The sequence below is a fragment of the Phytophthora infestans genome, genomic scaffold, assembly GCF_000142945.1.
Source record: "Phytophthora infestans T30-4 supercont1.46 genomic scaffold, whole genome shotgun sequence".
In the NCBI taxonomy this organism is placed as follows: domain Eukaryota; phylum Oomycota; class Peronosporomycetes; order Peronosporales; family Peronosporaceae; genus Phytophthora; species Phytophthora infestans.
This window is the reverse complement of record NW_003303713.1, coordinates 257,621-285,116: the sequence shown is the minus strand read 5'-3', so window position 1 is coordinate 285,116 and position 27,496 is coordinate 257,621. Positions and strand designations below refer to the sequence as shown.

Below are 27,496 nucleotides of genomic sequence, written 5' to 3'. Positions count from 1 at the left end.
TCAGAACCCAAGCGCGTCTGACGCCGCTTGTTCAGGTCTTCCAGGATGTTTTCGTCTAAGACAGAGGAGGCGTTCAGCTCCTCCCGAGTGGTCTCAGGTCTCATGAGTACCATCTCAGCAACCTCTTTAGCCTTGAGGTTGGTCAGGAAAGACTCAGCCGTCATTTCCTCGAGGTTCAGTATCTCTGCAACCTCTGGCAACGGTTTCAAGTGGACACCAGATGCCTTGACGGGTAAACCGGTCTCGCCATCGAAGATGTGATAACACTCTTTCACCGGCCTAGTCGGAGGAGCCCGGGCCCTGGACTCCGAGTCGCTTGAAGCGACGTCGATCGGAACTAAATTCGGATCCGACTTGAGGCGGCGGCGGCGTCGTTGACGACGGCGACCGTGACGTCGAGCTTTGCTGCCCACGTCTATGGATGTCGGCGCTACGACATCCGAGGCACTCGTGGCCTCGTGTGGTACTGTGTTACCCACACAGGAAGCGTGTTCGACGCCTTCTGCTTCAGCTAAGGTCTGGGCGACCACGTGTGGCACTGTGTTACCCACACAGGAAGCGTATCCGACGTCTTCCCCTTTAGTTAAGTTCTGGGCGACCGTGAGTGGAGCGCTGTTACCCACTCTGAACACGCTGTTCTCAGTGTTCGTGACAGCTGCAGCTGTCTGCGGAACTATGTTACCCGCTTGTGGACCTAAGTTACTCACTTGGCAAGCGCCTTCTCTATGCGCCGCCACCATCAAAGCATCCTCGGAGTCGTCATGTACGTCGACGACTCCCAAGCATCTGCCGGATGCTTTGGTACCCTGGCAGCCCTTGCGGGCGCCCCGGGCCCTGACAGAGGTGGGAACATGAATCACCAATGCTCTGTCGGATTGCGCATGGCGGCTGGCACCGATTGCCTTGCCTTGCCTCGCCAGTCGATCCAGGGCTCGTGCTTCTCAAGCCAGAGCATGCCCAGGATCATATCATATGGATCCATATCGAGAACAGTGAACTGTTCGAGGCTGTCAAAGTCTTCAAACTTGACGGCCAGATCCACTTGGACGTTGGGGACAGTGACGACCTTCCCGTCGGCCAGTCGCACTGACACCGTCCCGTTGCCCTTGCTTTCTCTCAAAGCATCGGACAACTTGTTGCTGTTGCGAGCAACCGTCTGGCGGCGTGCGAAATTCTTCGACGCCCCAGAATCGATCAAGATTCTAAAGGGATGATCGTATCCCCGTACACATCCGTGTACTACGAGCAGCCCGCCGCTGCTCTTCGCCGATTCGAGAGTGCGAAGACTCTCAGGGGCTAAGTCCCCGTGGTACGCGCCACCCGCGCGCCCATCACGAAGACTTAGTTCTTCCCCAGTAGGGCGCCCCGCCCCTACTGGTTCCCTGCGTTCCCCTATCCCCGGGATCCTGGCTTCTGCCAGCGACCCTTGAGGACGGGCTTGGGGAAGGACCGTCTGCGGAGTCTTTCCGCGGGACAGTCGCGCTTGAAGTGGCCCATCTTCCCGCAGCCGAAGCAGCGGATGTCACGCTGTTCGGCAGACCCGAGCTCCATGAAAACTGGTCCGTTGGGGCTTGTTTGACCGGGAGCCGACAAGGAACTCGCTGGCCATGGTGAGGCCGGCGTACGCGCCTGGTGATGGATGTACTCTTTTTGAAGAGCCATTTGAATCGCCTCTTCAAAGGTGCTTGACTGCACCCGGGACAGCTGAGTACGTGCGGGACCCAATCGAATGCCGTCCATGAACTCACTCATCTTGATGTGTTCGTTGAGTGGGTTTCCCACAAGGGACGCCGTGAGTTCCCGTATCTCTTGCACATACTCGTGCAGTTCACGCCTCCCTTGTTTACACAAGAGGAAGCGCGAACGCTGGCGGTACTCGTAGTTCGCCGGGAGGAACGCGGCTCGGAGCTGTTCACACAGCTGAGCCCAGGATGTGAAACATCCAGGGGATGTTGCTTCCCGTGTGTACACCCAACTCTTAGCACGGCCGCTAAGGTTGGAGAGTGCAAAAGCAACACGGAGTTGCTCGGTCGAGATCAGAGCCGCGTCCATCGCGAGCTCTACTTCTCGGACACAGAAGTGAAGGTTCTCCCCTTCCTTCCCTTCATACGGCTTAACCTTCAGCCGTATTGGCTTCGGGTGAGGCGGATTTGCTTCCGCCGCCGGAGCCTGCAGGTTCTCCCGCACATGCGCGATGAGGCCCTGCTCGTACGCATCGAAGGCATTGACGCGCTCGAGCTGCTCAGCCGGTGTTGACACCACCAGGCATTGCAGGGCCTCCATCCCGAAGATGCCAGGCATCTTACGAACAGAAGAGCTGTGAGTCGTTCAGGTGAGAAAGGCGTTCCTGTCCAAGGCGACATAACTTCAGATGGTCGGGTACTCTACCCGCATTGGCGTGGATTGACTACAAATGCTACCAGGTGCGACAGACCACACAGCACCTTGCGCTTGAAAAAGTCGCCTTCCAAGAGCTTACAAACTCTTAGTGAGCAGCACCTCTCAGGCCCCTTGTCAAAGGAAATAACTAGCTAAAGGCAAGTGTCGAACTCAATGTATTTATAAATAGGGGTCAATTGCAAACTATAAGTCACCTATAGTGAAGCTATGTGCTGGACCTGGTACCATGTACCAGGTAATCTTAAGTGTGATGGGTCACACTTCATGTAACCTGGGTACACCCCTTTAGACAAGTGTTGTAGTGAAATCAATAATATATCAATCTTTGTTTCCTTCATCAGTCATAATATTTTTCCATTTGATATGAGTCATATCATATGACTGATATGAATAAGCGTTATTAATAGAATTGTCCGTAGATGCCCCGAATGCCCGATTTGTACATCGAAATTTGAGCAAAGTTCACTTTGATGATGATATCGACGTCATTCTTGATGAGGTACATGTATCTTGATGCGGACTGAATATCCGTGAATGTAGCAACATCTTCGGTGTGGTTAAGATACCGGTATGCTAATCACGACCTCGTGCTTGTGTGGACGCACCAGCCTGGTGAGGCTCACCTTGAGCAAGGTTTGTGCTTCTGATCCGACGCCTTGGCGATAGTGCGGGTCGTAATATAGCTGCACAGTATTTGCGTAGAACCCACGGACTGTTGTGTGGCGGCACTGCCACTAGCAGAGTAGATATTGTAGCTGAGGCCGCGTGTTTGGACACTACATGGAAGAAACCGTTTTGGTCCCATCTTCTGACCTAAGGGAATGAATCCTTTGAGGAACATACCTTTAGTGCCGAAGAGGTCACATCACTGGCATAGATTAGCTTCTCTTCGTGTTTTAAGTGGTGAGATAGATGTTATCAGCTTGACGAAGCTCTTACTACGTTGTACTAGTCTCCTGAAGTACCAAGTCCTTTGAGGAGGAGGGTGCTTTTGTTACGAAACCATAGGCTTTATGTCCGTGTACCTATCCCCTAGCTCAATTGGTGCGTCTCGAATGGAAAACGGAATTTATAGATTGCGAAGAAGAACAAAATGGGTTTCTTTCGGTTGTTCATAAGGATTCGAGTTACAGAGCCTACATGTAGACACCTAACATGATTCTGCGGTCAACATCATTTCTCTTCAGTTTCCTCAATATGTATGATTTGGCTGCCAATTTTTCCCGAGATCCTCCCTCAAAAAGTTTCGGCCACTTTTCATATTGGTCTTCTCATTCAGCGCCGTCACGTATTTCACAAAGGTACTGAGCTCGTCGGCCTTTTCCACGTCAGTAATAGGAAGTCTATGCAGCCCAAGATGTTCCCAGACTGTTGTTGTAGACGCCTCTTCCTTGAGCCAGCCATCAACTTTGACTTTCTGGAATATTTTAAACTTCGGATCTCTCGTCAGAGTCTTTCCTGTCACTCCAGCAAGTGCCAGCTTTTCCAGAACGTAGTGGTCAGTCTTTATGTTCCTCATCTAAGACTTGATTCTCCACCTCATGATACCATACTCGAAAGCCGATGGTATCAATCGAATTCTCTGTTCTTCATCGTTTGTCGTGGTCGTGCGCAGTTGCCTTCCACCACAGCCACTTGAGGGGTGGTCGAGTTCTGCACCTTTCGCATGGCGAAAGCCGTCAGCAGCAGTAAGAGACACACAAAGCGCATGCGTTTGGGGGCTTCGTGAGAACCACGCGGTCAAAGAATCCTGTGGCAACTAGCCGAGTGTGCCACATCATGTGGCCCACATGATCGTGCTGACTCGCTGTGACAACTCAACGTTGAACAGAAAATAGTAGAAACACACGCTCATCGCTGGGATAACACACACGGGGCTGGGCGACGTGGTTGCCATAGCCGCGGCGCCAACTAAGGTGCCAGCCGAGCACTACACTTTCCAGTACATTCTATCTCCATATTGCGAGCGCAGCGAACCGCGGGGGCGCCCAGTCAAGCGAAGCGCGGCTGGTCTCTTTTATGCTGTGACATCTAATCGTCGATTATGTCTTATTGCGATACTCAGAAGGTCAAAACAATTCAGAAGTCAGGTCAAATGATTTGCTGTGTGTTGAAGCCGTAAATGGCATGTTGAATGCCTATTACCGGTACTTGTTTGACAGTACCGGTTTAGAAGTAGATACCGGTAGCAGCCGAATACCCTCCAACAAATTACGAAAAATTACTGTTCTAAGGTGTTTAACTATGGGAAAATCACTGTATTGTGCAACACGTCCAAAATATGCGCATTCTTCCTTCCTGCTAGCTCATCTCGCAGCTCTTCTATCCGACACAATCAGCTCGAATAAGCAGTTTTGCAATCAACCTGATGTGCTCCTTAATATCCGCGGAATCGAGCTCTGCATCATCATTCTGTGCTTACCACTCGCGGGAACGTCCTCCACTTCGATTTCGCAGAAATCTTCATCATTGGGGTCATCGTACTCGCTCTCATCTGGTGGATACAGCGGCTCAGTCATCGACATCGGATCATACGCATTTAGGCGCTACATCATTTTAGTTTGCTCGTTGATTACAGAGTCTTCCTCCTCCTCTGGCTCACTGTATTCGCACGCATAGTAGTCGCGTAGACCAGTGTGTTTCCAGAACTTATCACGTATTGAGGGTGACATGGAATATCAGCAGTCGATGCTCGATACCACCCCTTGGCGAACGTCAAACTTGTATAACTTGGTCGCTTTCGACATGTCCATCGCTGGGTCGGCTTCAAGCTGATCAAGACCGCGCTGGATCTGGCGACGCCGGTAACGCTGCTTGAACGCAGCAATTATTTCGGCGTCAAGAGCCTCTCGCTTACTACATGTAGTAGTATTTGGCGGTAGGAACGCCACTTCGACATTTATAATTGTATCAGCGTCGTAGCCTCCATGGACGCTTGCATTGCCGATGATCAGTAAGCACGTGCGGTGCTATGTTCTAAACTTTGTGTCAAGCCACTTGGCAAAAATCGCCCGTGACATTCATGCTATGGCGCTGTTCGTGTAGTTTAGATGTTATCTTTGTAAACTGGGAGGACTGCAAACGCAAGGAATGAAATGGATGTTGCGTGCGCTTGTTCGGTTTACATGTACCATTTCAAAGGTACACCTGGCCACAACAAGATAATGCATCTAGGAATGGTTCCCGACGCTATGACTACCGAAGACATTTTTCTAAATTACCGCGACATCAAAATAGCCTTTGGACAAAGTGATAAAATAAGGAATAAGAAATATTCTGAAACACAGTTGAATAGCGATTGAAGCCTATATTTAGATGGCTTTAAGGCAAGACAATGACTGAAGTTGAGCATTGCTGAATCTCCTACTCTGGTATTCCAGTCTGCAGTTCCCCTTTCAGCTTTCTACACAGTTTATAAGACATGGAAACGTATGTGTTGAGGAGGTCGATCTTTCTTTTCTTCAGTGAGCGAATCGCACAACCATCTAAAGTCGAATAAGAGGCAAGAGTCTGGGTCCACTCTATTATCTCACATGTCGGAATCACATTTAGAAGCTCGTATTAAAACTTGCGCGAGTTAAAATAAATTTTACCGGCAGTCACATTAACTCGCGCGAGTTCTTGCGCGGAGTGGTTTAGAGCGGCCTTTGCAGCTTCAGGTGAATCGAAATGACGCCCAGGCAGACAATGTAGTTCTTATATTTTCTGCTCGTGCTTCTATGTATTTCTCGTTGTGTAGAGACCGAAATTAGCTCCTAAAAAACACTCACAAGAACGACTATACGGAGATGGTCCCCGCCGCAAAACTGTTGTCGGAGAGAAGTAGAAAGCGTTCCGATTCTCAGAGTATGTGGAAGACCGCAGACCCTCAAAGTCAGCTTTAACCCCAGTGAGCTTTTTTGGTAGGATAAATGGGAAGGATCAACTTTTGATGGCCTCTCTTGGAGCAACCAGAGCACAAACTGAAAAAACTTAAGGCTCATCATGACGTTAAGACTTCGTTTAGCAAGGTTCGAGGACCTCAGCCCAAACGCATGCGCATTAATGTTGTAAAGACAAGCTTAAGTGTGACGCTTAATCTTCGCTAAAGATGGAGTTTTATCCTAGTTCCTAGGATAAACTATTATGCGTCGGACTCAGTAGACAATCTTACCGATCGCCGCAGTGGCTTTGATTTGTGTCGGGTGACTCGTCGCTCAAACTGTTCAACCGATGCTTGTGATCTTTTACGTAATGGGGGTGGAGCACGAATTTGCCTGGACTTTGTTGCTGCTTGCTGACATGCATCGGGCAGCTTGGCTGATGAATGAAATTTGTCAAAGCAAGATTCACCGTTCTCCCAGCGTGACGTGTCGCAAAGAGCAACCTTGCATAAGGAGTATTCGTATCTAGTCTTATATCCTAGTCGATGGCGGGTAGTGTTCTCTTCACCATGATCTCGCTCACAGCACAGCACACATCGAAGTTGTTTTCCGGAAAGCAGCAACCTCTGAAGTACCGTAGTTAGTGTCAATTTTCTAGCTTCACAACCACATAATAAATGAGCTGATCATACCTCGTTGTGAAGCTCTCCACTGGACTTTCGACGCTTCCGCCATTCGGGGTCATCGTCAAAATAATCACGTACCCGGTACGCAAACGAATGCGGCTTCAAAAAAAATGCTTCCCAGCTCATTCGCGCTTAAGACATTTGTATCAACCTCAGAAAGCGGCCGTCTCGGTGCATCGATACTGTCGTCGTCATAAGCGTTTCCTCCCAAACAGCTTGCGGCTTCTCCGCAAAAATCTCGAAATGATGCATTTTCACTTTTGTGTTGTTGGTAGTTGCTGTAGGACTTGCACCTATCTTCGTCCATTAAGAACGCGGCTCCCTGAATTAAGCAAAGCATACGCAGAAATGAGTACATGTACACTGTACAGTGTATTGATCGCATGTACAACGCACGCTAAGTAACTGGGCTGACTGGAACGCGTTGTAAACTTAAGTCATCAAAAACCGCAGCCAAATAGCAGCGAGGGGTGGTAAATGCTCGTGCGATGGCTTAATTTTCTTCAGGTACCGGGAATGTACGTCGATTCCTCCTTTGACTTGATTCCAGATCGCTATCACGCTGGGGATTATGTGTTTTGCTGCAGGGAGTGAGCTTCTACGGTCTTCGGTTTTAGCCACAACTATTCGTCATAACGCGAGATGCTGCTTCAGCGTTGATACGTCTCCACAATGTCCTAATTCGGCTACTGTAAAGGGCGGTACGGGAGCGTCGGGTGTGTAGATCCAGTCCATGCATGCTTCTTTGATATTCCGGAGAGCCAGTCGATAAGCATCCACAATATCGTCACCAATTACAACGTGAGCGACACGAAGTATTGCTGTTGACGACGCATACACAAAGAATCCATCTCTTAGAGACCCAGAAATGATGTTGTGTAGCAGCTGAGATCGGTGCCCTTGGTCGGAAATCAACGTCTTCAAGTACCGACTATCAGAATGGGAATTCAGCTCTACAGTTGCGAATTTACCGCATCGCACTGCAATATTTCGCTCTGTGTCGACAGTATTGCCTCTAGTCTTCGTTTTATACTCCAGTACAGCAAAAAACGAATCATTACTAGAAGGCCGAGTAACCAATGCGATATCATTCGGAGAAAATGCCAAATAGCGCTCGTCAGGGCTGTATCATGCATCATTCTCACAAATCAATAATGGTACGTAGCTGTGGCAGTCGTTCAGCGTACCAACAAAGGAGACCATAAGACTTCGTGTGAAGAATGCGGAAGTTTGAGTGTGCTTCAAGAAACCTTGGTACACGTGAGTAAATATTTTCCTCGTTCTTAGATTCAGCTTTCATGTCCGTAGACGAAATTGGAGCTAAGAACCAAGCGCTAAGTAGCGCTGCAGCGGGAGATTTAATCGTGTTCTTTTTCGAATTTGTGTCACTTTCCCCGTTCAAAAGACGGCCGATAAGCTCACGTTTGTTTCCTGACACTGGGAGTCCTTGATCACGACACAGTTGTTGCAACTCCTTGTTTTTCATTGTGCTGAGAGCCGACTCTGATGGAATCTCACTACCAGTTGAAGATCGGGATGCACCCGAGATTGAATCGGTCATAATACCTAATATTTTCTGCACCAGTTGAACGGAAGTCTGCTGCGCCAAGTTGTGATAAACACTGCACCGATTCTCGGAGGCTTGTTCTAGCTCGTCAGGACTCTCAGAAGCCTTAACAATTGCGCGGAGAATCTGAACTGCAACAAGTCCAGTAATGCGAAATTGGCGCATGAGAAACCAGTCGGGAGTTCTCTGACATTCCGTCAGAATAAGCACACGTCTTTCAAAACTCGCAAATTCATTTCCTTGGATGTCACGATGAGCTTGTTGTGGTCTAGGCAATGGAATATACGACCATTTTCCAGGACCAGCCGATTTAAGTGAAGTGTTGCGTAGTACAACACTGCCAAGCCCAGAGCGATAAACCAAAGCGCACATCGTAGAAGTGCTCTCGGTAGATCTGACAGAGTGCTTCATGGTAGCCCATTTTGTAGTTTTGACACCTTTCTCCGTCATCACTGTCTGCCTCTGAGTACCAAGTTTTCCGTATGTGAACGGAAAGCTCCGATCACGTTTATGAGTCCCGATAACTAGCCGCCACACTCCATAATTTGGCGGTTTACTTCCTTGGACTGATATCCACGATCCAAAGCAAAGACAACCCCCGGAAGTTTATTTAGGCTATCCGTGGATACACCACAGAGCGATCGCATCAGAATTCGCAGCACGTCAGCCACGGTCTCACCTCTGGACGCCACATGACTACACAAGAATAATTCGGTGACCAGCGACACGATGCCGTGTTGTACAGGGCCGAATCTAGGCACATGATCGTGTTAGTATATATAGCAACATGTGCGTTACATGCTTACCCTTTTGCTGGATTTCGAGTTCTCGTCAGCCCGAGATCATCAACCGATTCGAGCGAAGTCTCAGCAAATCATCATCCAGACTGGCAATCGAAACTTCGTTTACAAATCCAATTTTGGAGCACACTCGACGAATTGCATCCATTGCTTGAGATAAGTGGCGGTCCGGTGAAAATGGGACATTCCAAAAGTCTGAAGAAGTAGAAATAGCCGCACTTGGGGTCCCAAGTGCATTCAACAACGTGTAATATCGCCTACGATTTATTGCTTTGTTTGCAGGAAAATAGTACCTCTTGTTTTCATCAGCATAGAACTTTGTCGGCGAAATACTGTAGAAGCACAACGACAGCTCCACTTCAAGCATTTGTTTTACTTCATTCACCGCTGCAAACTCGCTGGTATCCAGATTTGCATTTATATGCTGCATTGTCAGCATCAGCACGGTCGGATCTACTGTAGCCACAATTGTACGATGTCCTCAACAGGAAGTTCAGGCTGGAGAGGACGTGAACGTTTGCCGTACATACGCGCCATCAGACGCTCAGCCACCCGGGGGACCTCTAGTCTTGCCTTCGCGAGAAGGTGTTGCTCCACATCATCAATCCCGAGCTCTAATGACGTCTCTTCGACGCATTTCCACTTCGAGATGGTCGAACTATCAAGCTCGCCGTCATCTTCACGCTCTGATAACAATTCTTCAGCATCGGAGTCGGCCATGCTAGTTGGAGCAATCCGCGCGGAATCGCTTGAGTTGAAAGGGGCGATGAAGAGTGAATTTAGACAATTTTATCCTAATGCAAAAGGAGCCATAGGATAAAATCAAGCAGCCTATTTTTGGCTCGGAAATATTTGATCCTTTCTCTTAGAATAACTTTCACTGGGGTTAAAGGAAATCACGAACTTGGGTGAAGGCAGATGAGCTTGGTGTACATGATTATAAGTTATATAGGGGCTTCAACATGCACTCTATTGCGCTTCAAAAACACCAATGTCGATTAACGCTAATCGACCCCAAGGGCTCGAGTTGGCTCTTCCTTTTGTAATCACAGCTTTGAAGGATTGTAAAATATGTGTGTGCATCGTACTAATGCTAATTAGCGCGCACATACGCAGCGCACTGCGGCTTCGGTTGTGACAATGGGAGCAATTGGTTTTGAGCGATTACTCGACGAACCTGATGCAGCCCAAGTACAGAGAAAACGAGCTCACTTTGACCACTACTTCAAGAAGACAAAGCCACAGTGCTCACCAGCCAGTACACTCTACTACACCCAATCTTTTTTTTCTCTCTAAAAAGACGATGCCCAGCCGTGGCTGGTTATTAATTTGATGCTCAGTCTCATGCTTTTAATCCAAAAGTAGTTAAGAAAAATGACTTTATAGTTTCAAATTATAACCTTTTATCAGAAAATGGGCATATTTTGCCCACCTCTGGTAAGATACACATTCTGGTAGCTGATCTTTAGTTTCTGGACAATTGTCAGAAAAAGGGTCAATTCGATGGTTCCAAAATATATTCGGTATTCCGATGGCAGCTATTTGAACGTTCATCCGTGCTATTTCCGTCTTATTTACGAATTTGGTCGCGCTATCTAGAGTTCTCTAATATTTCGGCCGATATGTCGTTTTTATTGGTCCGCTATCGAAAGTTCTCTAATATTACGGCTAATATGTAGTTTTTATTGTACTGGCCAAAACAGTTTGTACCAGGAATTGTAACATCTGTATATTTTGGGCTGCTTGTCATCTAAAATTAAACGGATGAAGCCGTACTGACCCTTAACCCCTTAGTTCCCGGCCCTATTCACGAGGGTATATTCTTAACTCGTCACATATAAGTTTATATGGCTGCTTGTGTGTGGTTAAAAAAAGAAAGCTCAGGGTTTGGGGAGATTACGTGCTAGGACGGTCACCCCACCTCCAAAATAATTCGTTTTATGTAGTCTCAATACGTCTCTTCATTAAGTATTGCTGGCTTGAAAAACATAAGCAGCGCCCTTTTTACTGATAGATCATTTTTTATACTGCTGCAAACGCCCAGCAACGATACGCAGCCAGTTATTTACCAAGGAAAGGAGAGATTTGGTTTTGTTTCAAGTGATTGCAAGCACCCGAAGCAGATCAGCCACCACAGCAAGCAGGAAACAGACCGTGCTAACTACGGTTCATCGCCTTCTGTGTTTCCAGCCGACTCGTCAGCATTTCCGTCGCTCTGCTCGGCGGCGACATCATCACTATGCGCCTCGCCAGCCTCCGATTCTCGGCGTCTACGCTTCTTTCCCGGGTGCGAGGGTGGTGGGCGATGGCGCAGCTTGTGCTCGTTCAGCAGTAGCCGTGGGATGTCCAGTCCATTGCTGATACTGAAGCATGTCGTTCCCTTCTCGAGTTACATTACATAGGTATGTTCCTCAGAATCAACACATCTAAATTTGAGATACATACCACACGCATGATGAAGCGGTTAGCAACGCACCTTTTGTTGCCGTTCGCGTACTCAAGGCAGATTTACTTTGTAAATTTCCTTGGCTGCACTTTGTAGATCGCGCACACTGTACACGAGCGCTGGACACCTTGCTCGCCGATGATAGTGTCAGGGTTCTCCTCTAGCCGATGACTATCATCAACACTTGCCGCGTCACCTTCATACGACTGCCGCACCGATCCTGACCGCGATGGAGAAGGTGCCGTTTTGTCTCGCGCTTGAGTGGCCCTCTGTTTAAATATGCAGCATACAGTGTAATTATGTTGTATCTCAGTAGCTAAACCAAACTGTTTTGTTGGATACATCGAACATGGCGCTCACCTCGATAGTCGCGTAAGTCTCATTTGAGTTAATTGCGAGTAGCTGCTCTATGAGTGTTTCGAAGAACGCGAAATGCTTTGCCGGACATCTGTTGTTAACCTCTCGGTGGTAGCGAAAAACAATATATGCGCTCACCCCATATCGAGCAGTCCTAAGAAAAGCGTCTTGTAGTACTTCCATGTCTTGTAGCATAACTGGATGCTGTATCGCTGCATCCGGAGTTGGTCGTGTACATCGACGCCTCCCATCCAGCGGTGGTAATCACGTACCAACTCCGGATCTGGTACCGGTTGCACCTCGCCGCGGACTCTCCGCACTACGACATATCCAAAAACATGTTAGAAATTGTAAAATAACAGGGACGTCAGTGAAAGTGAGGTGGACTTTCAATAACCTGTGCCGGTTTAATAGGAAACGGAAGTGTACTCACAGCAGCCAGAGCCGACTTATTGTGAAATTGAGGTGGACTTACAATAACTCGTAACGGTTTATTCTAAAAGTGAGGTGGATTTTCAATGAAAGTGAGGTGGATTTTCAATAACATAGGCCTGTTTAATATGAAACTGAAGTATAACCGGCACCGACTTATTGTGAAACAGTGTTGGGCTCACATTAATCTGCGGTGGTTTCGAGTGGATTTCACGTAATGCTCAATCTACAAGGTATCAAAAGTAGGGCGTAAGGTACGCGATGCTTGCTGCTATGGCTGGGTCAGTTTCGTCACCTTGGCGGTGCTGATGCCGACGGCATTCAGGAGCAGATCAACATTTCCGGAATGGAACTTATGTTGTCAGATGCATTCAGCCTTTCTACTACCCTCATTATAGACGGTAATATGTTTTGCTTAAGTCATTTAACATTGTCTCGCTTGCGAACAAAGTCGACACACAAACCGTAGGTACTATATTAATGACGAAGTCCTGTTTACGCTAGGAGTGAGATATACGTAGGAGCGGAGATGATAATGAACACGCTCAACGATGTTGTTGTCGGCTCCAGGAGCCGTCGTCAGTGACGAAATTCGAGTGACAACAAGTTCTATTGTTATGGGGTACCGCCATCTCCATTAATCTATGATACAGTAGCCAAACGAGTTTATTAGCAATTGAGATATAAAGCGTATATGTAACTAGACTGTCATACATACTTAATCATCGGTAATACTGCTACGACCGTCCATCACTGCTACTGAGCTACATGCAACGGTATACCACTCTGGTCGACTTAAGAATCGACATTTGACTCCAGCCGATGTAGCTTCTGCTTCAGCTAACGTATTCAGCCAATTTATACCTTAAAAAGAAAGCTGGTGATCAGGGCTCTCTCACTATATGTTTACTTTGTCCATAAGCCGTTCAGGGGCTATATAATACGGCCCATTCACAGCCTCGAATCCTACCCATTATTTGTTTTTTCGCAGTGGTATCAATTTTTAGCGATATTACGCGAAAAGGATATTTACAGAATCTTTTAATCGGTGCTGATACGGAACATTTAACCAGCTTGTAAAAACTATTCAGAAGCATCGTTTCAGCGACGAAAAAAAATAGGTTTTTTTAGTTGTTACGCTGATACCTCAATTAACAGCTGTAATAACAACCAATCACAACAAATGGCGATTTAACACTAATATTTATGTTGTAAAAACCAACGGTTTAAGCATCATTTAAGCTGCTTCAACAGTGCTCGACCTTTAGCGAAACCAATCGGGTCGCACACTATTGAGCTCGGAATAACGCCATTCTTAATGTACAGCTTGCTCACACGCAGCAGGCGGAAGTTGTTGTCGCCTCCGTGCATTAAAATACACTTCATAATTGTTTTGTAGTGTAACGAAACACTTGTCCAACGTACGACTTGGTGGTAGCTGAATTGTGGCCATCACAACACCGATTAGGCCATCAATGTCATGTGTGGGCTGTCGCTACTGCACATATAGAAGAGCATTGAGGACTCCAAGATCCAAGACGTTCATATCGGGTGATTTAGGAGGCTGGAACTCCATTCGGATGCCCCGGTCATCCTCTTCAGCAGCTTAAAGCACGATGAGCCTAGCCGCTGCGGCGTGTGGACTAGCATTGTCATGTTGGACACGGCTACGACGACGCTTACAGCCTAATTTAATTTTTAAAAAAGTTAAGATTAAAATAAGTAAGCGCGCAGAAAGCAATTACATACCTGGTCACACTGCCCGAATTGCAGGGAAAACCTTATTGATAAGCATTTTTGAACACTCATCTGATGTCATCGAGATGTTTTTGGTATCCCAGACTCCAGCCATTCGGTTGACGGACGTTTGCTGAGCTTGTACACGCTCAACTATCGGCCAAATTCCGATTTGGCCATCAAAATAGGTACGACGATGATAATCGTAGCGTGGCCTGGCTACTGCTGCTAAAAACATAACCTTACCGATGTATTTCTTGCTAGCGAATGTATGATGCGGTAGCGATTCTGTGGAATACATATAATAATGGGTTGAGCCCTTGTACATGTTAAACCATTTTTCGTCGATATGTATTGTGCTTTCTACTCAAAACTTGACTGCCTGATTTATTAATCACCCGCGCTGAATGGCCTATGAAATCGGTCATCCTACCATACATCATACGGAAACATTACATGCGACAGGTTTCCACACACTGCAAGCTCAGAGCAGAGCGCATCGGCAACGTTTCCCGTGTCAGCAAACGGTAATGGATCTCCGATCTAACGTCTCGCCTGGTAGCGCAAGAGGACCCCCACCAGCGGGTGCTGCATCAGCTGATGGTGCACGCTGTGGTGGTCGAACACGTGTATCGCCACATTCGGCCCGTGTATCTCCATATCCGGAGCGTACTCGGACGCCAACGGAGACTACACCGCCCCACCCAGGTCCAATACGACGGCGTACACCTCCAGACCGAGAAGCACTGCCAGCGACGACGACTAGGGCATACTCAACCCCGGGTCCAGTGTCATCCGCAGCCCAACGAGCGTCACTTCTTGGAGCAGCAAGATCACCTGGTGAATCAGCTCAAGCTCGACCTTCTCCAGCCCCTGGTACAGCTAGACAGCCGCGGACTCCACGTTCCACACGACGTCGAACATCACCCCGAGCTGCATCTCCTGTTGGTCAACCTGAGCAGCAGATACCAGCATCCCCAGCGGACGCTACTTCGCATCAATATCAGCTTGTGGTTCAACCTAAGTTGCAGCTGGTGAGTTTTGACCAATCATTTCTAAGTGTTGATTTTTCAGACTATCCGTCAATCACCCTCGGTATCCAATTTTCACTGGAATTGACAATACAACGTTGTAGATATCAACAAACCGAGGTTGTCTGAGTCCTAAAAATACATTAATAATTAAAATAATACAATTTATGTATGCCTGGTAGTTCACGGACGTGCTCTAATGCAAACTCGAGGCGGCGCTGCTTATGAGCAGCTGTCAAACAAGGTTTCACCGAAGAAAGCCTTCGCCCTTCAGATATCGCAGGATTGTAGTGCGGGGTACCCCTACGGCGCTGGAGAGACTCCGTTGCGTCTGGGCACCTTTTCCACTCTGGTAGCAATGTCAGGGTATCGCAGCCCTTTCAAGCGGCGGCGAAGTCGCGCGAGTAGAGCCTCTGAGGGTATCTCTCTTGGCCCAAACAGCTAAAATAGTCTCGCGACGACACAAGAAGGCACGAGTCGCAGCCGCCTTGTCTCCATAGGGCAGTACCCCCCTTTAGGCCTTACCGGAAAGACAGAGGAGGATTGCCATCTTCTTGGGCGTGAGGCTGGGCTGGTTGAGCTGGCGAGCCATTGTGCTGACTATTGGTGGGAACTTTGGTGACTGGCGGGGAACTTGGGCCAAGTATTTACTGCAGATACAGCGAGGATTTACTGTCTTTGATTTGCATCTAGCTCTACAATAGTTTTAGCCAATCAAATGGTAATGTGGTCCACAAAAAAACAAATGTCGATTCTTAAGTGAGAGCTGCTAGAACAACAGTCATACAATGTACGTCATCTCGACGCTTCATCTGTAAAATAGTCAGTATATCGATATCTGCTTTCAAAACCAGCTTAAATTACTGCTCCCATCCACTACGAATGTCTAGTGCCAGCTACTATTGCGACGAGCCACTGATATTTACTCTAACGCTAATGCAGGACCGTTAGACTAGGCCGCCCACGTTTTGACTTACTTCGTCCGCGATCTGATCCTCCAACGCCTTCCTCTTGTTATGCCGTTTTCGATTGATAACCATCCGTTTTCCATGGTGGTCAGTGCCGAAGCACACGTATATATTGACACAGCTCTCGAGCGGAGGATGTAACATATGACGGTGTTATGTACTAAGCCTGAATAATTAGAAAACCAAGTTCAAGCCCAGGTAAAATGTTTTGGCGATCGCTTCATATCGATTTCGTGTACTGGAAACCACGTCATCAACAAATTATGAAAAGCATCCAATTTTATAAGCCCGAGGCTTCTGTCTCAAAGGGTTAAACATGTTGTATCGAATGCTGTGTGAAAAGGTATTTGAACAGGTAGCCTCTTCTGATCGTATGTACTGCCAAGCCTGCTTCGGTCTACTCGTCACGTACCATTCTAGCCTCGTTTGCGCCGAGCCGCACAGTAACATCCATAACTTCCTCAGTTTATTCTTCGGTCTTGCGAAACATTTAGGGGTCTTTTTTTAAATGTCAAATACACAATCGTCAAACGCGTCACTAGACGATGATTCGGCGAGAAGGCTCTGATGATGCAATGTTACTGCACGACACCCGAGCTGGTCGCTAGCTTCGGGTTTCTCCTAAAATCGAACAGACTACATACTTCCATTAGGAGCGTGAAAAAACACGTTGCTGTTGGTACCGTCTATGTGAATCCATGTCACACGAACACGAAAACGTTGTGCTATCTCCTGCTAGTCTGGTGCAGGCTTTTGGTCTAATTATTTTCTCCACATCTCCAATTCGTATGTGTTGTTCAAGTCGGTCTTCCGGTATTACGTCACAAAGTCTTGCACCTTGTTGAGATGCGGTATTCTATCCTCTGGAGTGCCTACAGAGAGCGCATTCCAAATAGGTGCAGGCTTCGGACCATTTACTGTGCGGTTCACGCTGCTCAAATGCTAGACGCCCAGTAGGGCGATTATTGCCTCTCACTGCATGGAAATCGAGCTCGTAAATAATTGCCAAGCTGCTACTACTACCAATGAGGCTTTTTGTACTTCGACAGGCACTTCAATGGTGCGACACACGCAAACACACACATGGTGTGAGTGAAAATTCTGTACACAGTGTGAAGCTTGCCGTGTTGCTGACTGAAGCGGTGTGCCTCTTTACATTCTTTTATATTCTAGTATGCGCTGCTCTTCAACCTCCGTCACCTGGCGGTGTAGCATTTCCCGGAGTGCTTTACCCATTATAGAGTGCATCTACGACAGAAACACGATTAGTTTCCTCTCAACCGAGGGTGAAGGAAAACGCAATTTATCCGTAACAGCTTGGTAGAACCAACGCAGGGGAGAGAGTACAGTCCACAGGATGCAGATGCACTCGAGGTTTGTACAATGATAATCAAGTATGGCTTGAAAGAGAGAAAAGCGCGGTGGGCTTGCTCAGCGTGTAGAATGTGAGGTAGCTGCACGAGGGATTGCTGTTGAAATACGTTCGGAAGGGGAACATTGTCGATTTATAGCCAATCATGGTGTGACACCTGTTCAAGAAGTGATTGGCTTAAAATAGAGCCAGCTAAGGGTCCAACATCTCGTGGATTGCTTTGTCTTGCTGTGAATTTATTCAATGAGCTGTTTATTTTTACAAGACGTTGTGGACGGAGTGTGCGCATCTGTGGATTACTCCCATCGCCGTGAATTGACATCATAATCCTGCGGAATTTGTAGGCGTCTTTCCGTCGAGGTCTGTGGTCATGTGCTTTATTAACGATATATATCAGTTAGTCGTCTAACTTTATGTTAATATCGGTGGTAGACGATTCAGAAAATATGATAACTTTTTAAATATTGTACTAAAAGTTCAACTGGGATTTGTAGTGTTTGAGCTGATCAATTTAGTCTTTCCCCAATTTAACCAACGCGCCATTTAGCTTTTTTTTTTTTTACTATTGAGCCAATAACAACCTTGTAATTGGTCCGACGTTTTGCCAACCCTTTTTGAACCCTTTACCCAAACTTTTAAGCTTTTGTGATCCATGTTTTTCTAGCTACGTTTTCACCTATTATAAGTCCAAATTAAGCAAATCTGACTGCAAAATCGGATTCTACGTTGAAAGTTGCCCTTTCTATCTATGTACTCGTCACAAGTCCTTGGACCAGAATGTAGCTATCTGTTATGAGGATTCAATAACCCAAATCCTATAGCAGCAGTTATATATAAGGGGTAAAATCAGGCGTAGATTTCAAATAAGTGGTCAGAATTAGCTGATTCGCAGTCGTTTTTGCGCTACTAGACTATGTTAAAACTCTTTCTAGATACCCCAGGATTACGGGGAAACGGGCTGCCTTTGAGGCGGTCATCTGATTGGGCAATGCTCAAAACCACATGGATTTTGCGCAAGAAAGTACAAGAAAGTACGCAACTGAACAGCAGCAAATCCGATTACGATTGTAACGATTTGAGTGCAAGAAAAAAGCAAATGTTTGTATTTAAGCAGGCATCTTATTCTGGATCGTAATCACGCTTCCTTCCGCGTTGAGTTCACATATAAAATAATAGAGGTTCACGTTAAAATAGCTGATAAGGAACATGCACCGTTAAATTGCTGATGTGCACCTCAAACTTGGTCTTATTGTCGGCTCTGTAGGTGCTCGTCACAGTCGCAACAGTGTTGTGTGCTATCGGTAGTCACTCAGCTACCAGGTCCCGAGTTAGCTGCCCTCTGAAGAGGCCATCTTCCTTGGCTTTGGACATGAAGTCAAAGCACCCGTACTACGTAATCTTTCTGGCCTGGCGTCAGCTCTTGCTGCGAGGTGCTTGGCTCGGACATGTTAATAAAGGACGCAAATAGCTCACTAGATGCACGAGATGCTAAGGAACACTTTCGTTAGATCCTTGTTCTCTTTTGGGGGTGCCAACTCGAGGAGTTTCGCAAATTTAAATGGCATGTTAAAATAATCGGGGGTCGCTACTGCAACCTATCTACGATTACACGACAAAGTGCTGAGAGCAGCCTACGACGCTCATGGGTTGCTGGGTAATTTACCATGGTTTATATTACGTAAAAAATAAAAAAACCGGATTTTTAAATGTTGTGATAGCTAAGTTCGAGTAAATACGAATTTCTTACTTTGTTCGAGTAAGTACGGATCCCACGGTCCCCTCGTTTTAAAGTAAAGAAAGCGGGAGGAATCAGCAGCGGCCGCAGCCCCGGCGAGGATGTCGGCAAAGGGAGCGCCAGGGCTAGGAGAAGACGGCTCTACAGATGGAGGTACGGGCTCAAGTCATCGTGGTACTCGTGCTGCTTCCACCACCTGACGATATTTTATTTGTTTATAGAACGTCGTGCTGATTTGCGATACCACAAGCCAGTCGACTACGTCCGCGCTGCTCAAGGGTTCACCACGGACCCTGTGGACGATGATATATATATCGATGACCCGTTCGCCACCCAAGCAGATGTAATGAATGACGATGCTGACATGGAGGGTCTGGTGAACGAGGACGAGGTCTACGACGCAGGTGCAGACGGAGAAGCCGCTAGCGCAGACGCCGCAGTAGACGGAGATGTAGCGACAGAGACCGCAAACGCAGACGGCGTACACTCACGAACTACGGCACCTGTCGAAACAAGACCTGCTAGTCAAGGCAGCCTTGGTACGTTGCTTGCTGTGCTGCTCCATTGTGTTGCTATGTGTGCTGTTTTGTAATGTTGCTAACTTTTTGTTGCTGTTGATATTAAAGATGCGGCTCGCCAGTAAGTGACAATCACCCGACAGAACGCCGAAGCTGAAGCTGCTACATGCAACGCCAGAACAAGTTGTCAGTCAACTGCGAGGTCGAAGTCAAAACCGCAAAAGAAAACGTCTCGAACGGAGTACGAAGATTCGAATTGTGATGACGCAGTAACAACTGCGTTTCCACCCAAGCGTTCCAAGTTTAATTATGGGGGACATCCTCACCATGCTACTTCCTCTCAGACTGTCGACGGGACGGCGCCTACCTCAACGAAAGACTAAAACGTGAAAAGAGCGAAAGAAGATGCTGAAAGCGCATAAACCTGTGGATAACTTTGTGCCAGAGCTTCCAGTCAAGACATTCAACAACTGGACTGAGTTTCAGACAGCACTCGAAAGATACGAGGCAGATTTTTTTCTGCACTACCGTATTCGAAGCTCTGAAACTCGGGAGAAGCACAACAGGTAATCTTCAAGTGGGTTTGACGAGTGGTGTTTTAAAAGGATATGCTAACGCTTTTATTATTCGATTTTGATTGTTGTGTTGTTTTCGTGTTGCTTAGCCGCCCCGGAGCTCTACCCATTCCGGAGCGTCTATCGCACAGTTTTAAGCAGATGCAGTGTACGCACGGAGTAATGCAAGCACCACGTGGGGAAGGTCAACGAGACCATGGGTGGAGGTACACCGGGTGTGAGGCAAGCTTTACGATTCGATCAGCAAAAGTTGTAAAGAAAGGGGTTGCCAAATGGGAAGTCGCCGTTCAATTGGACTCGAAGGTAAGAATGTTTGACATTATGTGCTTCGTTTGTGAGCACCGACTTATCATATTATGGTTTTCTGTAGATCTCGAAGCACAACCACAAAAACTAGCAAGACTATTTACGATTCGTACCGCGGAGCTAAGTCGATGCCTCTGTCGTCCAAGGTTCGAGAAGACCTCGGACTTTTGGCAGACATGAAGGCCAGCACTGCAGATATCAACTGATATCTTTCTGATAAGCTTGATGGGTGCTTCTGGTGACCGTGACGAGGATGTGTCAGCCAAAGTTTTTTTTATCAATTTAAATTAACATTGTTTTTTTTATTTTTGCTTTAACAGATATGGTTCTGACTTCACAGCAGACTAGAAACATTTTGCAAGAAGTGTTGGGATCTACAACAGTGGAGCGGACCAGGGTGCTCCTGGATACATTTGTGGGGGAGGACAACAACGACGTTCTTCTTGTGCAAGATCAGATGGGGATTGCTTGTGTCATAGCTATGCAGACATCGCTTCAGAAGACATGCTTCGAGCAGTGGGGCGACAGTTTGGTAATGGACTGGACGCACGGTACCAACAATTTGGGGTATCATTTGGGTTAGTATGATATTTACAAATTATTATTCATTTCGTCTAGCAACAACTAACAATTTATATGAATGAATTGTACACAGGGAGCTTGTTAGTTACGTCAGCTACTGGAAGAGGCATCCCGATTATTGATTTTCTTGCACTAGATCAAAAGGCTGTTACGATGGAGTACATTGTTGAGTTTTTCAAGCGCCACAACCCATTTTGGAAGCGAATCCAGACAATTGCTATCGACAAAGACTTTGTGGAATGGCGCGTGCTGGAAAAGGCGTTCCCTCACACCAAAGTACTTTTATGTCAGTTCCACGCGCTCACGTACTGGAAGAAAGGTTGCAGAAGACCAAAATTTAACCTGAAGATGGCACAGCGGGAAACGATGGAAGCTGCGTTCGCAAAGTTCGTCTATTGGTACGGAGCAGCTCACTGATATGTTGTGTTGCTTCTTATGTTGCTGACTGACTGTGTTGCTCTTTATGTTGCTGACTCACTGGGTTGCTTCGTGTGTTGCTGAATATGACATTGGGTGGTGTTTCGAATGTACTTTCAGTGCAAGTCGGAGGAGCTTCGATTTAGAGCTGGCTGAGTTCACGAAAGTTTTGAGCAAAGAATACTTCTCGGCAAACTGGAAAACGTGCGTGTCAATGTGGGCAAATCACGTACGAAGTAAATTTTTCTCAGCTGGTAATACCACTACCAATCGAATCGAATCAAATTGGAACCAGGTAAAACTTCTTCTGGGCGAAAGACCGCGACTCGACGCGACAATCAGCGGGCTTCTGGCACATCAAAGAACAATCGTTCGCCAGGTTCTTGCTACTATGGGAAAGCATGCATCTACCTCTCGTCTACCGGGAACTGTTCCAGACTTTCTAAGTATCATTGCTAAGCCCTTAATCCACGATTCATTGGCTAAAGTACGCTCTCAATGGGACTAGTTTATGGTTTATTCGATGGACACTACGTGCACAAAGAAAAAAGGTGGGGCTGGTATGTGGAAGATGAGATCCAATGGGTACACATATGAATGTAACGATTTCGAGTGAACTTGTTCGTGCTCATTCTATTGCAGTTACAACCTACCATGTCAGCACTTGATGTATTTTGCTGAGCATGTCCATCGTTTCAAGTATCTAGCTGCCATGACTGTTCACGCACGCTGGGATATGATGGCGATGGTGGAGCTGGAGAAGGATTTCAGAGATGGTATATCATCGCTTCAACCTCGATGAAAGTAGCAGGTGTAGCTTATGAACATGATGGTTTGACTCAAAAGAAAGCGGGATCGGATGCGGTCGAAACACAACTTGATTCGGTCGAGATGATCGAAGCGACCTATCATTATTCCGCAACACAAGAAGCAACCCATGACTCAACTGAAGAAAACCATGATCAAATTGGCGGCGGAGCCCAGCGTAAGCCTTAACGCCGTGTCGTATATGTAGAGATGCGGCGCCGAGAGCGTGCCAACGTTGTTGTTCTGTCATCAGAAGAGAAATACTGCTATGCAAAAGCTGTGTTTGAACCTGTGATGGAACATTTAGCGGAATTGTCGAGTCCAGCATTCTACTCCGCCCTGAAGGCCTGGAAAACAATAGTTAACAAAGGTCTACACGATGTTGGATCAGCCGAAGAGCAAACATCAGACGCTACAACAGTGCCAGATGAAGACGGATCAGGAGAAGACTTGGATGCTATTGACACTACGTCTGACATAACACCAGCAGATCTCATTGAAACTATGAATTTCATTCGTGAAATGGAGAAACGTGAGTTCGATCTGCAAAAACAACCTACAAGGGCCGGGTGGTCGCAGAGAAGTGAGCTTGGTAGTTCAACCTCACGGAATGAAACAGCTCCATCCAGTAACATTGACTTCGCCACCTTTTTTACTTCGGCGAATCCTGGCGTGACGCCCGGATTAACGAAGTATTACCCGACAAAAGCCGCGGTCACGGTAAAATCTACGGAAGCACCACCCAGTGTGAAAATCGATTACCCCCCAAAAGCTGCAATAAAGGCAGAAGCGACCAAGAAAAGATCGAAAAAAGTTGGAACACAAGGAGGTCGTCTGTAAGTGCTACGTATTCCAAAACCCAAACTACAAAGCAACCAGCAAAAAAAACACTAAAGCAAGCTCGGCTGGAAAAACTCGCAAAGCCTAATAAGCTAGCCGTTATTACGCTACCGGATAAACATGTACCATCTGTGTCTCGCGTCATCGTGTGGGCAACAAATACTTCCGACCGGAATCATGTCAGCGAGATCTTGGCAGGTTACCCAACGATCTTGGACGACGATTTCATGAATGCACGTGTTGCACACAGCTGTCGAGAGTCTGTGTCTCCCAAGGACTACGTCTATAACTTTGTGATTTCTAAACCGCTAGTAATCAAGCTGAAAGCGTTCATTGAAGCAGAACGGAAGAAGCGACCCAGGTCGAAGTGTTTCAACCCCGTGGTTGAGCACCAGGACAGCAACACCGAAGCAATTATTGCATAATTTCCTGGTGGAACGCCACGATTTACAAGGTACGCTTTTGTTGTGTTGCTTGTTGAGTTGCCCGGTGTGTTGCTCGGTGTGTTGATATGACTGACTTGCTTCTACAATGTTGTTGGCTGCTGTACAAATCCGTTACAACAGTGAAGCCGTCTTCAAAATGTCGGAGTTTTACAACGTGGTAAAAACAGCCAACGCATGGAGAGCTGGCATGGAATGGCTGCAAACGACAATATCCTTGCAACCCGAGTTGTTTAAAGCGGAGACTGATTCGGACGACATATTCTAACTGTCGGCGGGGAAAAACATCAGGAGCTGGCAAACGAAGTGGTGGTACAGCTAGAGGGTGCTTGTTTGAGTTCTAATTTCCGACTATCCAGTGGTGAAGGCGCCGTTAAGGTCGACACGCTCGTTGGAATGCTTGCGCGTGACATAATGCTCTCTGATGGCATTATCAATTTCAGTGTTCGATGCATCTGTGATGGGCTGGGAGATTGTTACGCATTGGATTCATTTTCTCCAAATATGGGCTGTCCGAAACCACCACAGTCACGGATTTTAAGCTTCCACTACCTTGTGTTGCCTCTGCATTTAAGCAACATCCATTGGGGTGTCGTCATTGTCGCTATTGCTTACAGAAGATAAGATCCGTGCTTTACACCCTACTACTACGAGCCAATGTGCGGATCTTCGTATAGCGATACGATGGAAGCGACTTACACGTCTACGGTTGTGCCATTTTTGAAAGAGTGGCATGATAAAACCATGCCGAATGAAGATTACCCAGTGGAGAACCGTAAAGTATGGTTAATGTCGCCAAAGCAGCCCGATGGAACTTCGTGTGGTGTCTTGACTATAGCCCAAGTGTTTTCCGTGTTAAAGGGCAGCTTCCCGCTTGCACAAGGTGTCGTTACAAAGGACGATATCGCAATTATGCGGCTACGTATCATGTGGAGGATAGTTATGCAACCAGACGTTAACACTGTAGCAAACCAAATTGCTAAGGAGATAGAGGCGACTGACTTGGAGTTACTTGCGACCATAAAACATTAGCACGAGCAGTTGCCTTCGCCAAATGGTATCGACTTTTTAAGTAGTTACGTTGCCTCGTCTTCTTCCTGTGAGTTTTGTGTTATGCTGATTTAAATATGTTCTAATAGAGTTTCGCAGCACTGTACGAGAGCCACTGAGAACGACATCACGTAGCCTGTTTCATGCGTAGGTACTCCAGCAGCGGCGGCAAGGCGGATAGTCTGCTCCTACTCGTGAGCTATCATCAGAGCCAACTCGTCTCGTTCATTCATAAGCTCTAGATAATACTGTGAGATTTTCTCCAGCTTTTCTTCTATCAGCTTAATATTCTGGAGGCGAGAGCGCAGTATTTGCTTGCAAACCATAGCCTTTCGAGTGCGCGAGAGAGTGGTGCCTTCATTACTTCGTGACTGTAGCGTTGGGGGGGGGCAGTGGCGGTGGCAGTTGATCGGAGCAAATGCCGTCGAAGTGTTTGCCGCTGCCTTGGTCCATTTTTTGTGTGCGCCAACAGCCGCTATTCATCTTGGGCAACTGTGGTATTTGTTAAATGGCTTATGGAACTTTCACAGTTCCGGTATTTTATTTCTCAAAAGAAAAAAGCCCTAAAATAAATTACGCCTTGTGTTACGGTAGGCTAATAGGTTGCTGCAAGACCTGTCGTTTTGTCGTAATGAGGTTGCAGTAACGGGACTCAAAAAAATCTGGTCCAACGTTCAATGACGAGTACAATAACTATCCTATTTGGAACGTCACCATCGTCCAGGAGCAAACCAAAGGCGAAGTTTGGTACTGGCCCATACAATAGTGTCTTGACTCTTTCAGTAGTAATTGGGGGAGTCGGACATTGCAAAAAAAAGGGCTCAAAATTTTCTCCGGGTTACGCTTTTTGACAATATCCTGCTCACTTTCGAAGTAAGCCACCTCCGGAGGTGCCTTATGGGCTAGCCCTTTTATTTCCTAAATAATCCTCCTTCCCACCGACCAGACCGGATTGGAAATGAAGGAATGGCTGCGCCCGTGCACCAGGGCACGCGCCTGTGTCGGCGCCCCAGCAGTGTATGTGCGGGTCGTTGCTTTAAAATGCAAATAGTCTCTTTTAAGTGCGAATTTGAGCTTACTCAGTAAATGTGCACTCCCCCGCTTACAAATTGGATACGTCTATGCTTATTTTTTTTGGACCATTTTTTAATGTCGACTCCCCCTAATAATATATATCACAAGCGAGCTGATAATCGAAGTACCACGCTTGATAGATGTACAAACGGAGTCTATTTACGGTAGGCTCGAAGTGTATGCAGCATTAAAGCGTTTGTAGTTTTCGACGATTTCCTTTTCGAGCTGTGTGGTTCGTTGACTGGTAGCGCTTCCGGGTACAGTTCTAGACGAAACTAGGAGGTGCGCGACAGCACTTGGCGTCTTCTCCTCACTTGCCCACTTGCCAAACTGCAAGATCTGGAAATCATTAGCCATTTTCTTAGAGCTGTCGATCAACAAAGCCTTGTGGGCAATGCGAGCCAGATCTCCGTCCTTATAGTGCTTGGACAGTGTTGATAGCAAGGTCGTGGATTCGTCTGCGAAGTCCTTGTTAAATCGCTTCATGAAGGTGATCCACGTGCTCAACTGTGTCCTAGCGAAAAGGTCGTCCCCTGCGAGATGGAGTTTAAGCAGTTTAAACACTTCATCGGTCGACTGTCCTGTGGCCATCCAATTGTTCACTTGTGCGGCCTCAAGTTTATTCGCAATGCTCTTCGTCTTGCGGCTCATCTTCGCCGCCGCGAGCATCTCAGCTAATACGTCGTCACCGTAGCGAAGCGTTAACACGGAGGCCATTGTTTGTTCCGGATTGGTCTTGTCGAATTTGCTCACATAAGTGACCCAAGTTTTCCATCGTGGGTTCTTGAACAAATTGGACCCTGCTTCGTGAAGTTTCAGTAGGTTGAAGACTTCTTTCGGTGACTTTTTCGTTATTAACCACACTGGAAGTTGGGCGTACCCCGTGAGCTTTGATGTCACAGACTTAGCTGCGTTTGTTAATGCGGACGTTGGGAGCGCTCGATCTTCTTTGTCGTCTTCGATTGTCAGCGCAGCAGCTCGAAGCCGTCTCCTGGTGAGACCGCGGGAATCGCGTATGGCTGTCGTCGACGCCGCAGCTGCCGATAATACAGCCGCAAGAATCAAAATCGCGAAGAATGTTCGCCTCATTTACCTAATTTAAATTCCGCGGAACAAATTGATGATGCACAGGACAGGTACGAATTGTTGGTGCACTGCTGAGGTTGCATGACTGTACCGGTACTGTAAATCCAGTTCGAGCCCGGAAGCATAAATTTGATGTGCTAGTACATGTACAGAGACATGAAATCCGCTCAGTTTTACTCACTATTAGTACATGAAGAGCAATGTTCAAGATAGTATACTCAGGGGTATACTGTAGTAACCCCTGAAACATCCACCACATGGAGGTTAAAGCCTCGCTTGTATCTAGTCATGATCGGGACTAGTTTGCATTTGCGTGTTCCGCACAGGCTCTGAAAACCGCAGGCCGCCTGCCAGGCGTGCTCGCTGCGCTCGCATTAGGTACCCTGCGCGCGTGGTTCAAGTTT

The 27,496-nt window shown here is 47.0% G+C and overlaps 4 protein-coding genes across 4 annotated transcripts; all 4 read right to left on the bottom strand.

Annotated features, from left to right (window-relative positions):
• Window positions 1–4,760: 4,760 nt before the first annotated feature.
• PITG_16849 (uncharacterized protein) lies at window positions 4,761–5,473 on the bottom strand (the record flags this gene model as incomplete). The annotated part of the gene is made up of 1 exon (XM_002897241.1): window positions 4,761–5,473. The coding sequence occupies one exon, from the start codon at window positions 4,923–4,925 to the stop codon at window positions 4,761–4,763; it is 165 nt and encodes a 54-aa protein (XP_002897287.1).
• Window positions 5,474–6,096: 623 nt separating this feature from the next.
• On the bottom strand, window positions 6,097–6,998 carry PITG_16848 (uncharacterized protein; the record flags this gene model as incomplete). Its single annotated transcript, XM_002897240.1, has 3 exons — window positions 6,097–6,117; window positions 6,554–6,699; window positions 6,956–6,998. The coding sequence occupies 3 exons, from the start codon at window positions 6,996–6,998 to the stop codon at window positions 6,097–6,099; spliced, it is 210 nt and encodes a 69-aa protein (XP_002897286.1).
• Window positions 6,999–7,869: 871 nt separating this feature from the next.
• Window positions 7,870–10,036, bottom strand: PITG_16847 (uncharacterized protein; the record flags this gene model as incomplete). Its single annotated transcript, XM_002897239.1, has 5 exons — window positions 7,870–7,880; window positions 8,372–8,647; window positions 9,196–9,269; window positions 9,610–9,714; window positions 9,843–10,036. 5 exons carry the CDS (start codon window positions 10,034–10,036, stop codon window positions 7,870–7,872), a joined length of 660 nt encoding a protein of 219 aa, XP_002897285.1.
• Window positions 10,037–26,165: 16,129 nt separating this feature from the next.
• Window positions 26,166–27,095, bottom strand: PITG_16845 (secreted RxLR effector peptide protein, putative; the record flags this gene model as incomplete). The annotated part of the gene is made up of 1 exon (XM_002897238.1): window positions 26,166–27,095. The coding sequence occupies one exon, from the start codon at window positions 27,093–27,095 to the stop codon at window positions 26,166–26,168; it is 930 nt and encodes a 309-aa protein (XP_002897284.1).
• Window positions 27,096–27,496: the final 401 nt, after the last annotated feature.